At 46.6% G+C, this 15,177-nt stretch overlaps 1 protein-coding gene across 2 annotated transcripts in view; it reads left to right on the top strand.

Moving 5' to 3' along the window:
• Positions 1-1,591: 1,591 nt before the first annotated feature.
• The window catches only part of sapcd2 (suppressor APC domain containing 2), a 27,886-nt gene continuing 14,300 nt past the window's right edge, over positions 1,592-15,177 (top strand). For both annotated transcript variants that reach the window (XM_063210388.1, XM_063210387.1), the window contains exon 1: positions 1,592-2,636. In XM_063210388.1, the coding sequence (XP_063066458.1) occupies positions 1,805-2,636 (832 nt within the window). In that variant the 5' untranslated portion in view covers positions 1,592-1,804. The remainder of the gene's footprint in view (positions 2,637-15,177) is intronic.

Genomic DNA, 15,177 nt, shown 5'->3' with positions numbered 1-15,177 from the left:
TAACCACTAAACCATAACCAGAGATTCTTTAAGTATAGAGATATGCCATTGTAATAGGTTGCTATGGGCACCTAACATGACCAGGTTCCGGTCTGCCTAAAGGGGCGTGTCATAATACTCCTAGCATTGAATAGAACAGTCCTTAGGTCTGCCTAGGTCTGCCTAGAGGGATTTCCCCCCTCTCCCCCTTGCAATAATAGAACCCGGAAACAATGGGCCAATGGAACCTCTCTCTCTCTACTCTCTGCCATAACTGCCCGTGGTGTTATTAAAAGTCACAATTATAATTGCTTTTTACTTCACAGTGATGATGCTTTTCCAGTGGGAACCGGACGTTTGCTTCCACATTATTTCCCCCACCCGTAGAGTGTATTAGTGTATGGTTGGCACTGTTTGGCCGGTGGCTGATTGAGACATCCTCAGGATCAATAGGGTTGTGGCTATAACGACCAGCAATGTGCTCACAGTGGCATTGGGGTTAATCACTCCCATGCTGAGTTGGCACTGCGCTGCGTCCCTTTCCTCCCTCAGGGCTGACGTGTGTGTGTGTGTGTGTGTGTGTGTGTGTGTGTGTGTGTGTGTGTGTGTGTGTGTGTGTGTGTGTGTGTGTGTGTGTGTTTCTGAGCTTGCGGGTATGTATGTGCGTGTGTGTGTGTGACAGAGAGAGACAGAGAGAGAGAGAGAGAGAGAGAGAGAGAGAGAGAGAGAGAGAGAGAGAGAGAGAGAGAGAGAGAAAGAGAGAAGAAGAGAGAGAGACTGTGTGTGTGTGTGTGTGTGTGTGTGTGTGTGTGTGTGTGTGTGTGTGTGTTTCTGAGCATGCGTGTGTGTGTGTGTGTGTGTGTGTGTGTGTGTGTGTGTGTGTGTGTGTGAGAGAGAGAGAGAGAGAGAGAGAGAGAGAGAGAGAGAGAGAGAGAGAGAGAGAGACCCCCCAAATCAATGATATTTTTGTGTATGTGGGTCAGTGTTGGCCTCCCCCCGGGATACATCACCAGCAGCAGGCAGCACAGGACACATGGTGGTGTTTTAATGTCCACACTTTTACTATCTGGGTCCCCTGCCAGGGGAGATGGATACAGGTGAATGGTGTCAGGTGTTTTCTTTTGGCTAGCGCCAAGGACGCCACAGCAAGCAAGGCCAAGGAAACACAAATAATGCACAAAATAATAAACCAAATAAGTGCCGTGATTTATTGAAGGCTGGTTCTGATCATGTGTAAGCTTTTTTTTCTCCCAAAAAAATACTTGCAAAAAATGTATGACATTATTTAAAATAAACCTGCCATTCAGGAATCAGGAGTCATGAACAGGATATGGTCAAAGTCCTAAACAAAAGCGACGGTCAATTGAACAGCTTGTGTGCGTTTCGAAAGGGGTGGAAGAATGAATTATAGGCTTCGGGCATAACGACTGCTTTAAAAAAATACAATGGCTAAAACTCAAACTTTTCCTTGACTCATCTCCAACCAATCAGCGCACAGCAATGCGCAATTATGTCCAATGACAGCGCTGCTTGACAGGGCTGCGCAGACGTTTGAAGGGCGGTCCTCTTAAAAATTGATTTAGAATCTCGGAATAAGTGAGGATCACGGAACGCACGGCCAGGCTAGGAAGACAAACCACAAGAAAAGCTGGATGACTTCTTTGTTTACTTTTATTTCAACAGGACACTGTTTTGCTTCTCAGAAAACCTTCGACGAAAGCATAAGCTTCTTATCCTCAGCAAGCTGCGGCGCACATTTTCCTTTTTCATTACATCTGGATGACTGGACACTTCGCCTTGTTACATTGCCCATATTGGTAAATTCATGGCGTTGGTAGAGCGCAGTTGCAAAGTGAACGGCTTCACAAACAGTTGTAAGACCGGTGCCAAAAAAGAAGGGACGGTGAGAAACGGTAAGGTAAACATGCAGCCAAAGGAGACAGAGTTTACCACCGATGGCTTGCCAAAAGCGTTTCTACAAAGTTTAAGGACCCTTTTTGACATTCTGGACGATGGGAGGAGAGGATATGTTCATATATCGGAAATTGAAGGTCGGTGGCAAGGCGCGGAATCACAGGGTCTGCCAAGCGGTGTTTTGGAGTGCCTGTGGCGGGTCACCCCTCCGCACGGCTGCTTGACTTTCGAGCGCTTCGTGGCGGGGCTCCGAAACTCCATGCTCAATCCCGAAAACGGCAACGTCAAGCACCAGCCTTGCGCACAGATCCCGTACACGTCTGGACCGAAACCCCAGCCCCAAACGAACCCCCATAAAACTAGTGCGCATATGGGGTGCTCGGTGGGTCCCAGAGGGTACGAGAACAAAGTTCGGCCACTTGGACCAAGTAATATGACTAACATGCACCATAACCGGGCGTCCTCTCTTCAAGGCAGAGGAAGGCATCACGAAGACGGCTACAGTGCATCTACTAAACCAGGAGAACACTCCCAATACATATCGGCCCCTGCCCCTCAACGGTACGGAACTACCGGCTACGAGAGGACCGGTAGGAGTTTGGAGAGGATCCCCGTCCCCGTCCCAGAAAGCAGCACGTATCGCACCGACACTGTCCGGGTCGGTAGTAAAAAGGCCCACCACCAGAATCGAATGCGTTCTATTGAATCACTTGCTCTTGAATCTCCTCAGCTTCAAAAACAAAGTAAGTCATATAACCCTGAGCAGTTTACAATTCAGACCATGTGATAAACATGTTATTACACAGTAATTGACCGTTAGAGGGAACGTGGTTCAATTCAGCTTTATTTCCCAGGAAATGGCTGCAAATGGAGTGTAAATCCTCACACAAACATGTTAAACTAACACACACACACACACACACACACACACACACACACACACACACACACACACACACACACACACACACACTACCAAGTAGAGCATGAGTGGGTTTGACACAATAACCCCCCAAATAATGTTTTTGACTAAGTGGTGGAAAAGATAAACACTTTTGTCAGCTAAATCACGCATGGATTAGTCCACTTGACTGTGAAACCACAGGTGTTGGCAATGTTTCGGATTACATCTTTGCCCGTGTCTGCCACTGCCTAGCACTGTGAGAGTGAGTGAGAGGGAGGGTATGTGTGAAATGTCGTGTGTGTGTGTGTGTGTGTGTGTGTGTGTGTGTGTGTGTGTGTGTGTGTGTGTGTGTGTGTGTGTGTGTGTGTGAGGCTGTGTGGGTGTGTGAGAGAGAATTATTGAGGGAGAGAGAGAGTGTGTGTGTGTGTGTGTGTGTGTGTGTGTGTGTGTGTGTGTGTGTGTGTGTGTGTGTGTGTGGGTGGGTGAGAGAGAGAGAATAATTGAGGGAGAGTGTGTGAGGGTGTGTGTGTGTGTTTGTGTGTATGACAGAGAGAGAATGGATGAGGTAGAGAGAGTGTGTGAGGGCGTGTGCTGTAAGTGCATTTGTGTGTGTGTGTGTGTGTGTGTGTGTTTATGCACGGGCCTGTCAGGTGTCACTGAAATACTCTGCTATCCTTCATAATAGGATCAGCTGTTGCCGGGCTATTAGGAGGCCAAGCGGCCGGCCGGCAGCCTTACCTCTCAGGTGCTAGCAGAGGCTGTGTAGTGTAGCGCTGAGGACAACAGACACAAATGGCATTGTTCACAGTCTAATGGACACACCACACAGCACATGCACAGCCCAACAAGCTTCGGCACGAAATACACAAAGGACATGGATTATGTTTACATGACGAGGCATGAGGAGGCAATGGCATCATCAGTTGTGGCTGGATGATATGACGTGGCAAAAATGGGATCATGATATCTTATTTCGATATTGACCAATGTCAACTTACACAGTATATCAAGATTAGGATGGGACAATGTTATTGAGAGAGACATTACAGCACAATTTGATGTGAAGCTTTGAAATAACCAGTAGAATGCATGAGGAGTGAGGGGAGGTCTCTCAAAACACATACCAGAAGCAGTGAGGATGAGCGGAGATTACTAATTGCACACTCGCTCATCGACTACACTACAGTGTCAATGGACAGTGTTGCCACATAGGGCGGTTCCCACCCAATTGGTCTGCTTAGGATGCAGGTAAAAACGGTCAAAAAACAGGTATTGGGCATGATTTTCTGTAGATTTATAGCTATAGAAATCAATACAACTTGGTTCAAATTGGGCTGGATTTAGTGCTTCCAGGCGTTTTTTGAGCATTTTTTGTGCAGGACATCTGGAGATCAGACACATCTGGCAACTTAGTCAGTGGATTTTGTGTTCAGTTATTTCTTGCTAAATTGCCCAGCCCTATCTCTTGCATACTCACGGCTCAGTGCGTCTCACCCAGAGGGAGTCAGGTGCTGTGGTTCACTGACCCTCCATTCAGCCTGAACAAGTTCATGTTGGTTTAGTCCCAATCGGCCAGATAGGCCTCTCTCCAGTGCATGTCCAGTGCTCTTTCATCGTGGGCAATTGACCCCCAGTGTTTTCCCAAGATAAACTCCTGTGTATGTGTGTGCGTGTGTGTGTGTGTGATGGTGGATGTTAAGTACATTGAAGGCTGCGGTCCTAGCTGTGTGATTTCAGGCAGTACTTATTTGGTGCTGGGGGACAGGAGGAGGTGATGCATAGCGCCTTAATGCACGCCGTACCTCCAGTGGCACACTGCAATACATTGAAAAGTTAACTACCATACTACTAAACTTTCCTGGTGAACCAGTAGCCTGTAAGTAACAGGCTACTGGCACACTACCCTTTCACGCCTCTCTGCAGGCGGGGTTTAGTCAAAAGATGCTTGCACGCGGTTGGAGCAACCTCATATGAATGACATGACACTTCGACCACTCACGTTGAAGCTTTGTGACGTAGGACGTGTCGTCACGTAAGCGCCGCCAGGTCGGCAACTAAAACAGAACAACGTCCTTTAGAAAATCAATTTGAGGTATTTTGGATAACACCGCTGAAATTGCTGCTTCCATCCCGACGCATGATAACTCCTCGCACGCCGCCATTACTGTTGTGATTCAGGGAGGGGGCGGGCACAGCCGAACTACCCTGGGGGAGGGTGTTGCGTTCGATAAACGTCATACCCACTGAAATCCCTCCCTACGATCCTGATTCGTCGTGCTGCCCCGGTTATTTCGAAAACGGAGGAGGAGAGCGAATCACAGGTGTACCAGAAGGATTGTGTAGCCCAGCCCCCTGGGTGTCAACACATAGCTTCTGGTTCACCAGGAAACTACTAAACTACTATGACATAACAAATGGTCTTTCATAAGCACTACGACACTTGGTCATTGCCATTCTGGTAACAGAAAATTTAAAGCGTCGTGTCTTAACATTAAGACCCACTCTGGCTACATTACATTACATTATATTCAGGGATGCATCGATACACATTTTTTCACTTCCGATACAATCCCGGTATCTAAATTTGGATATCTGCCGATACCGATACTACTCTGATCCAATCCCAAAATCACATACCTATATGCATAGGTTTCAACTTGAGGTAGGCCCAAGTCGACTCTTTGGTCAGAAAAGCAAGTCAGAAGAACAAGAAACCAATTAATAAGTAAAAACTAACAATCCCATACTGAAAACTAATATGCAAGTGTTATGATTTCAAATTAACATTACACCTGGCTATCAGGAAAATTCCGATAGGCCTACTTTGGGAAAATTCTGCCCTGCTCCAATCTCTGAATTATGTTGATATCTGAACCCGATACCAATACACAGATACCGACATCCCTTTATCCAAAACGACTCAAAGTTTTTTTTACAGGGTATTGGTTACAATCCCTGGAGCAATTTGGGGCTTGGTGCCTTCGCTCAAGGACACTTCAGCCATGGATGGAGGTATGGGGAAAGGTCAGGTGGGATACGAACCCACGACTCTCAAATTGAAAGACCAAAAACTGGGAAACTCCAACCCCCATTGTCATTGTGATATAGCACTCCACAGCACACACATGAACACTGCACACAACAAAATTGCATTCATGCCTCACCCGTGCAAGGGGGCCAGCCACCAATGGTGCCCGAAAGGGAGCAGTGCGGCGGGACGGCACGATGCTCAGGGTACCTCAGTCATGGAGGAGGATGGGGGAGAGCACTGGCAGGTCCTGAGTCGAACCGGCAACCTTTGGGCTACAAGTCTAACACCCTTACAGCTTACCCATTACTGAACTGACCAACTCTCTACCATTAAGCCACGGCAGGTTAGGTCCAAAATGCTTACTCACTCACTACTTAGTGCACTAAGTGTATGTAGACTGTGGGTTACATTGTGCTGTTCCCGACAGAGGGGAATGTTTGGACTCTGATCCAAGGGGGGAATCAGCTTCTTGCTGCTGATGCCATTTGGCATTGCACTGCCCTGGCTATAATTCTTCAACCTTCTGCCATGGTGCCACTACCCCAGCCATAATTCTACTGCTCTGGTCATCTTTTTGGAGCAACGCAGGCCCCTAACACCATGTTGTGAAGTAGAGACACTTCACATCGTCCCATGCAGGGCTCTAAATTAACCTTTTTCATCACCAGCCAAAATCGCTTGTAGATGTTACTCTTACTAGCCAGACACACACTCACCAATGGGTCTACGTAAGTAGCTAGTAAGTTTTATTTTCTACCAGTCAAACTTAATTTTTCACCCGTGTTTGGCCGGTTGGCTGGCTGTTGTTACTTTAGAGCCCTTGCCTCATGCACAGCAAAATCTAGGACTGGCTACTTCCTCTCAAGGACTGAGTTGCTACATAGAAGAAAAAAAACAGCAACATTTATCACAGTGTGCCACAGACTGTCCTTTGTGTTATTACCTAATGTGGCATCTAGATCAGCTGACGCCCGTCAATCACAACAACAAGACGGCCGGTCAATCAGCTGACACAGCTGGCCCTTTTACCCCCTGTGGGTGGTGCCAAGGTGCCAAGCAAGGCTCTAAAATAAATGCGGGCATGAACGTCTCTCTCTTTTTAAAAAAATATTTTTTACGGGCTTTTATGCCTTTATTTGACAGGACAGTGTGAGATGGTGACGGGAGGCGAATGGGACAGGGTAGGATCGGGAAATTACTCTGGCCGGACTCGAACCGGGGTCCCCGTGGGTAGGCATGCAAGCCCAAATGTGGGGGGCTTAGCGCGCTGTGCCACAGTGCGCCCATGAACATCTCTCTTTACGATGGCAGTGTGCCTGGCAGTGCTCACTTGCTACCTGTGTTTGTGTGTGTGGATATGTGTGTGTTTGTGTGTGTGTGTGTGTGTCTCTCTTTTGTGTGTGTGTGTGTGTGTGTGTGTGTGTGTGTGTGTGTGTGTGTGTGTGTGTGTGTGTGTGTGTGTGTGTGTGTGTGTGTGTGTACCTCTGAGTCCTTGCCAGAGAAGCCAGACTACCTGCTGATCAATGCCATAATGTGTTGACATAAAATAGTAAGCCCTTTTTTGAGGTCAGCATAGACCATGTACCATATACGTAGACATAAGTGTTGTGGATGGGATCACCAGCAATCGCAACTCAGCTACAGTACACCATGACATTGCAAGTTAAGATTTGGTGATTACGATTTTGGTAACAAGAAGCTTATTACAGAGACTGTGCGTGGTCCAGTTCAGCATTTGTCCACTGTGGATGTGGTTGGCAAGTGGGAAGACAAAGGTTGTCTGCAGCATGGCTGGATATTGCACTGTAGCTTCTATGGGGTCGGGCAGCTTATTGGTTTGATTCTGATGCTGTGTGTAGGGAGGTACAGCTAGCCTAGCCAGGCCGTGCCCTCCTAGTGACGCAAAACCTTCAGCGTTTCTACTAGTCAGGTCAAGAGCAATGCAAGTACTTTCTGAGCTCCTGAAAAAGCGGAAACTCCTCCCTCTTTGTCGGGAAGCAAACAACCATTAGCACACCAAGGGAGGCGGGTCAACAATGCTGTTTGGGAAATGTTAATTGTTATGCTCTTGGTCACTTTCAGAGAGGAAGATACCACTCTCTCTTGTCCATCGTGCTGAATTTTATTTACAGAAACAACGTTTCGGGCAGTGTGGCCTTTCTCAAGGTTTTTTCTTCCTCTCAAAAAGTGATCTTGCACAAGCTACCTGCACCTCGAAACCTCTGGTGTGCGTTGGTTTCCTTTTCCAAATATATACTCTTAGTCAGACCAAGTCTCGAAGAGATGTCGATGTCAAAAGTTGATGATAATCAGGCTAGAGCTAGCCTACTGCTATGAATGAAGATGTCACTCCCTCATGAATAGACACACATACACACACTCTTCACCATAAACCGATACAAGTACACGCACACACACACGATAGGAGAATGGCACGCACAGAAAAATTCTCACGCCAGTAGTTTTCTCTTATCTCGTCCAAGTTACTGACCCACTTCCATTCCTCACCCTCTCTCTCCCTTTAGCTAATTTCCTCCCCTAGTGTTCCTCTCTTACTCATTTCTCTCTCTCTCTCTCGCTCTCTCCCTCCCTCCCTCTCTCTCTGCCCCTTTCTCATTTCTCTTATCTCTCCTTGGGAAACTTGGATGTGCTGTCTGTGGCTATAACTCTGCCATGGTGGTTAGTCCAGTGATTTCTCTGCTCTGCTCTGCTCTTCTCTGCTGTGCTGTGCTGTGCTGTCAGGATGCGCCACTCTCTGCCTGGCTGCTCTCCTCCCTGCCTGGTACTCTACTGCAGTGGTGCCCAGGGCACATCCGCCTGTCTGGCTGATTGGCACTAGCAATGATACCGGTGCCCATTGCCCAGGCAATGATACGTGGCCGTGGCCTACTGATTGGGCAGTTGGTCTTTGGATCGGATGGCTTGAAGCCCATTATTATTATTACTCCCTGCACCTCAATGCACTGTGTGTTGGCTAAAGTGCATTTGAGCAAGGCATCTAAGGACCTCACATTGCTTCACGGGCTGTAACCAGTACCCTGTGCCTAAATAATTGTGAGTTGATTTGGATAAGAGCGTCAGCTAAGTGTAATGTGCCTTGGTATCAGCAAAGCGCTAGTCTGAGGTCGGGAGCCAATCCAAGAGTGGGGAGGGGTGGAAAGATGTTAATGCGCATTACTCCACAAATGGAAGTTTACAGTTTGTTTGAATACAACTGACACGATTGGCTATGGGCTTCGTATATAGTATGGCCAATAAACAGTCGTTGGCAATGGTAAACTACACCTCCCATACAAGAAATTCAGTTGGCGGTCTCCAGACCATATCTCACTTGGGATGTGCTCTGGTGTGAACCAGGCAAATCCCTGGCATGGGTGTTTAAGCCCTATACTGCTTTTATCCTGTAAGCCATGGGTGGGGATCCTATGGCCCATGCGCCGTTTATGGCCCTGAGTCTGTTGTATCCGGGCCCCGTTATGATTTCAATGTTATACAGTTTCATTAGAAATATGACACTAGTGAAGGTTGGTCTGTTGTAAAAGTGGCCACCTTCAATATAGGCATGAAGTGTAGGGGAAAATCGTGGTTTGTGTTCATAGTACGGCCCTTGAAGGACTTTAAAGTGGCCCTGCGCCTGCTGTAAGTGAATGATGGTAACGGTCCCACCCTCCCAACACGAGTGTATGCTACTCATTTAGCTAACAGCCTGACTTAGATATTACTAAGTCTAGAGTTTAGCTGCCTGTCAATCCGGGGTAGTTTTGTAAGGATGCAGATTTGAACCTGGGGCTGGATAATACTGCTAATAATAATTGCTATATAATATAATATAATATAATAATATAATAATATAATAATAATAATAATATAATAATATAATAATATAATGATTATGACGTCAGTCTCACTCCCAACACTGACGGGTATGGACAGGGTTGGAGGTTTTGAGGTTTACCCATCTCTGGCAGTGGTGATCAGGAAGGCTATAGACTAAGAGAGAGAGGGAGGAAGGGAGAGAGAGAGAGAGAGATCCACAGGGTGGCTGTGGCTCTGACTCTACCTTGCATTACAGATTACATTATATTACACTTAGCTGACGCTTTTATCTTAAGCGTCTTAGTTATTTTAGGTACAGGGTTTTGGTTACAGGCCCTGGAGCAATGTGGGGTTAGATGCCTTGGTCAAGGACACCTCAGCCATAGATGAAGGTACTGGTAAGGGGCAGGAATTACACCTGCAACCCTCTGATCTAAAGCCCATTGCTCTAACCATCGAGCCATCATGGCTGCCCTGTTGATGCAATATCTTGCCTTTTTTGTAGAACAAATATCTTTTGTTACATCACATACGGAATACTATAACATAAAGTATCTTTACTGTGTAATTTTGCCCACTGAAAAACGAAACAACAGGAAAGCAGTTTCGTACTAGCCTGGCGACGCCATCCTATGTACTCCACCCAAAGATTTGGGCTCCGCACATCGTCTGGCAAAAGCCTCAAGCTCGGTTCTCTCAGCGTTTAGCGAATCAGCAAACAGTTGAGAGTGGTGACGCAGAACTCAACCGCGAAGTCCGTTACTGATTGGTTAAGGTAACTATACTCATACTTTTGTTTTGTTATTTGTATGCTTTTGCGACACTATATCGTAACAGTCATGCTAATAAAGCACAATATGGGTTTTAATTTGAATTCGGAACTCCAATGAATTTAAATGGCAGAGTATCTCCCACCCTCCACGGAGACGGATTCCTCTTGGCTTTTGCCAGACTGTTTGATGGAGACAACAGTCGCTTTGGCCCAGGCTCGTACCTGGAGGTGTATTGTTTAACCCTGCGTGCACCTGTGTATTTCCCTGTGCGTATCAGCTATTACACGATCATACCACTGGAAATATTTCTGTTCTGTTCTACCTCGGAGCTGTCTGTGACGAGTATGAGTATGAGCAGTGTGGCAAACGTTATTAAGTGTCAGTGAAATGTGAAATGAACCCTGAGAAACAAACGCTTGGCTCCAAAAACGTGGTGACATTTTTTCAGGGTGTGATCACTTGTCATTATGAAGAAAGACCTCCTGCCATCTCGTCTAATGTCTCCGTTTCGCTCACTTCCTGTCTCTCTCTCGCCGTTGCTCTTGTCTCGTGGCTCGGTGCCCAGTGCGTTACAACACACACGCACGCACGCGCACACACACACACACACACACACACACACACACACACACACACACACACACACACACACACACACACACACACACACACACACACACACACACACACACACACACTTGATCTCTGCTGTCATTCCAACGCACGCGCACACACACACACACACGCACACACACACACATTTGTTCTATCTCTCTGCTGTCATTTCGGTTGAGGGATGAGAAGTGCAGTGGAGGAGGCAGGGTAGAGAGAGAGAGAGCGGGCTTGTCGGAGCTTGTCCTCGGTAGCAAAGAGGACTATCTGGGAGTTTCGGGACGAGGAGTGAACTCACGTCACAGGATTTAGGGAACATTCTCTTCTCTTTTCTTTTTCTTTTCCTCCTCTTCCTGTACTTCTTTCTTTCTTTCTTTCTTCTTCTTCTTCTTTTTCTTCTTCTTCTTCTTTTTCGTCTTTTTGTTCTCTTCTCTTCTTCTGTTCTTCTGCTGTCTATGACAGAATGAGATCATAGGAGAACTAAATGGGCTCTGTAGGGAGGAAGGAACGGCTCCACACTTATTACAATGCAACATTTAACAACAGCTGAGCAATGACAACTTCAGCAACTCCAGTACACACACATCTCACAGATCTCACATCTACACAGACTCTTTCTCTGTCTTACACACACACACACAAACACGGCCATCAGCACTGCCAATCACTGTGTGTCAGTGTGTGTGGGTGGGTGGGTGAGTGTGTGTGTGTGTGTGTGTGTGTGTGTGTGTGTGTGTGTGTGTGTGTGTGTGTCTGTCCAGCTGGCTGGGCTTCTCGTGCTCTCTTGGGAGAAAGGTGTGTGTGTATTTGTACACGCACTTGGGAGAAGAGGAGAGAGAAGCAGAGAAGCGGAAGAGAGGAGAGGAGAGGAGAGCTGGGTGGAGAGGAGAGAAAAGGAGAGGAGGACAGGAGAGAAAAAGAGAGGGGAGGAGAAAAAAGGAGAGGAAAGGAGATCCAGTTCCCCTGAGAGCCCTGTCAGGAGGCAATGTGTGGGGTCAGCAGAGCCTTTGCACTAGTATGGGTTTTTCTCTCTTTTTATGTCTCTTCTTTCTATCTTCTTTATCTCTCTCTCTCTCTCTCTCTCTCTCTCGCTCTCTCTCCCTGATTTACTCTCACACTCTCGTTTTTGTGAAACACAGCACTCTCTCCATCCTCAGGCGGTTCACATGTCTCTGCTGAGACTGTCTGCTATCAGGCACCACACACCTACGTGCTCGCCCGCAAGCATGCTCGCATGCACGCACACACACACACATACACAGTCTGCTGTCAGGCCCACCAGCACAAACCCTCTCCCCCTCTCACCATATCCCCTTCTCCTTACCTGTCCTCTTCCTCTCTCCCTCCCAACCCATCTGCCTCCCTGCCCTAATGGCTTGTTCTTTTGAAACTCAGCAGTCTGTAAACCCGAATCAGTTCTGCCGACATCCGTTGTTGATGCGTTATATTGCAGCAGTTGGGGACAATTAAAATGAGATAACTAGCCTAATGTTTAAGGAACTCAGACTACACTAACTTGCTCTGAGTTTGTGTTTCAGAACCCCGATTTGATTACCCGTTTTATTGCAATTTTACAAGGCGGAGGACGGGATTTTGCAGAGTCCGGACCACAAAATAACGAGCCATAACAGCCCTCTCCCGTGTTCCACATGGGCATAAATATAGCTGCCGGCGTCCGCCATACATTATGTATCACAGAGTGGCAGTAATGACCAGGATTTGCTAATGACAAGATAGATCATGGTCTGCTCCTTTCGTGCTTGTGAAGAGTTATGTAAGGCTGAGCAAATGCACACACACACACACACACACACATACACGTCTCCCACATTCCCTCTGTCTTTCGTACATGATGCTTTCGTGAGTGCTGAGCAGTTATGTATGTTGCTGTAGTGCCAGAACAAATGCACAGACACACACACACACATGCACGCACACACACACACACACACACACACACACACACACACACACACACACACACACACACACACATGCACGCACGCGTCTCTCACGGCCTTCAGTACATGATGTGAGTGAGTTTGCAAGGCTGCTGCGAGGCTCCCTGAATACCTGCCAGGCCAGGGACTGACTCTGTAATTACAGAAAAACTAATTACATGCTCCGCCACCATCCAGCTAACATCCAGCCAATATGACAGGTCAGGGAGTCTGAGACCCACGTGTCAATCATGGCCTTCAAAACAAGATAACACGTGACAGAGAGCTTGGCACACAGACCAAGGGCAATGGATCTGGATGGCGCGTGGGTGTGGCTGTGTTTAGCACTGTTTGACATGGCTAACAACAAGATGATTTGACATGTCGTAATTAACAAACATTTCGCACTTGTGGCTAGACAGGATTTAAAGGGAGTAGACTAGAGGAATGCTGCTAATGACAGAACTCATTTTACGTCATCTTTATAGTCAGTGAACGGGTATCAGCAACAGGGATGGCTTGTGGTCTGCATGACAGTGTGGAATGGGGATTCATCATAATGGTGGATACTTTTTGCTTTTGTTTTATAGTTGACAATTTCTTTGAGTGACTGTCCACTTGCATGTGTCAATTTCGATAAAATTATAGGCCTACTACGCTGGTTTCCTACATTTCATAGAGGCAATTGTGTCAATAATAAATTGAAGAGTTTGGTTGTGAAATGGTGTACAGAAGTCATATCATCCATATGTGAATGCTTGCCATTCATAAATATTTTGAGAACGCAATTTAAACCTACAGGCCTATATGCAATGCAATGGAATGCCCAATACAAGCATGTCAATTTCCCAAAATGAATACACACCATTTTGTAATGAAACTCTTCAATTGTAACAACTCAGCAGCTGAGGTCACCAGAAGTGACAACGGTGATAACATCTCACTGAAGACCCCCACTCGATCCCAAACGGGATATGAGGTCCTTTCCCCTGGCCTCACGTTTAAAAGTAAACAAGCGCTGTTATTTTTTTTTTCCCTTTCTATTTACCCTCCTTCTCCCGTCTCCTCCTCCTCCCTCATTTTTGCGTGGCTGATAAGAACACACCTTCAACATAGCATTCCCCCGCGGTATGTAACTACAGGCAGAGCGTCAGCCTCTCCAAAGATAGCCTTGAGCATTCACGGGGCTCCGTAGGCCTATCTGAACCTGCGTATCTGGCATATTTTCCCACCGACTTTTGACCTGAAGGCATTCGGCGTGTGCAGTAAAGTGTTGCATTACCAATTAACGCTGGATGAACGAATGTCAGGCGGTGGCCGTGAACTCTTGGGATCTTTCATCTCTCTCGGTACTCCCCTCTCTATATTCAGTTCTCACGACAGCCCGGCACAGAAATAATATGAAGTAGTCTTCTTCAGGAATGAACACCGCACTCGTTCTGCTAAACCACCCCAGCACTTAGGCCTACACGCGTGTGTGTGGCGCCATCGTGTGGTTGCTTGCGTTATTGTAGGCCTATTACTGTAGGCTACTCGTTGCATACAGTGGCCTATTATTCAGCTGCAAGAGCGAGGCACTAACTCATTAATACAAATGTACAGCGTGCGATTTGTTGGAAAACCAGAAGGGGGGATATGTTTCAGATGGTAAGCAAAATCAATGGAATTACATTGAACTGTGATAAAATCATGTAGAAAAAGTGGCGATATCAAGACCAGAAGGGGGGACAATCCCCCCCATCCCCCCCTACAAATCGCACCCTGCAAATGTATATTCTTAATGTATACCCAAATCTGCATTTCCTATATGACTGGTTTCTGGCATGAAACTATCATACCTGCTCCACCTAAAGAACCTCTTTCTCTAACCCTCCCAACCAACCGGGTTCTTGCTTGCAGGCTAATACCTAATTACCATCTTTCACTCAGACCATTGTAAACAAAACCCTGAAACCTGTCTTCTTTCATAAACAAATGATGCAATATCACACCTTCCCTATACAATACACAATTCAGTTTGCGCTACCTTTATATCCACCAAATGAGTTAGTTAGAAGGTATTGAATGAGTACTAATGCCATACTATTGTCTGTGTGAAGATGTCAAAAAAGTTAATGCTTGTGCTGGTATACTAACACTATTTGTGTGTTTTGAGCAAACAGCCCCAAATACATACGTACAGTGGTCATACATAGGCTACTGAGAGAC

This window comes from Engraulis encrasicolus, chromosome 11, assembly GCF_034702125.1.
Source record: "Engraulis encrasicolus isolate BLACKSEA-1 chromosome 11, IST_EnEncr_1.0, whole genome shotgun sequence".
Taxonomy (NCBI): domain Eukaryota; kingdom Metazoa; phylum Chordata; class Actinopteri; order Clupeiformes; family Engraulidae; genus Engraulis; species Engraulis encrasicolus.
Note: the sequence above shows the minus strand (reverse complement) of the source record. Positions and strands in the feature narration are given on the sequence as shown.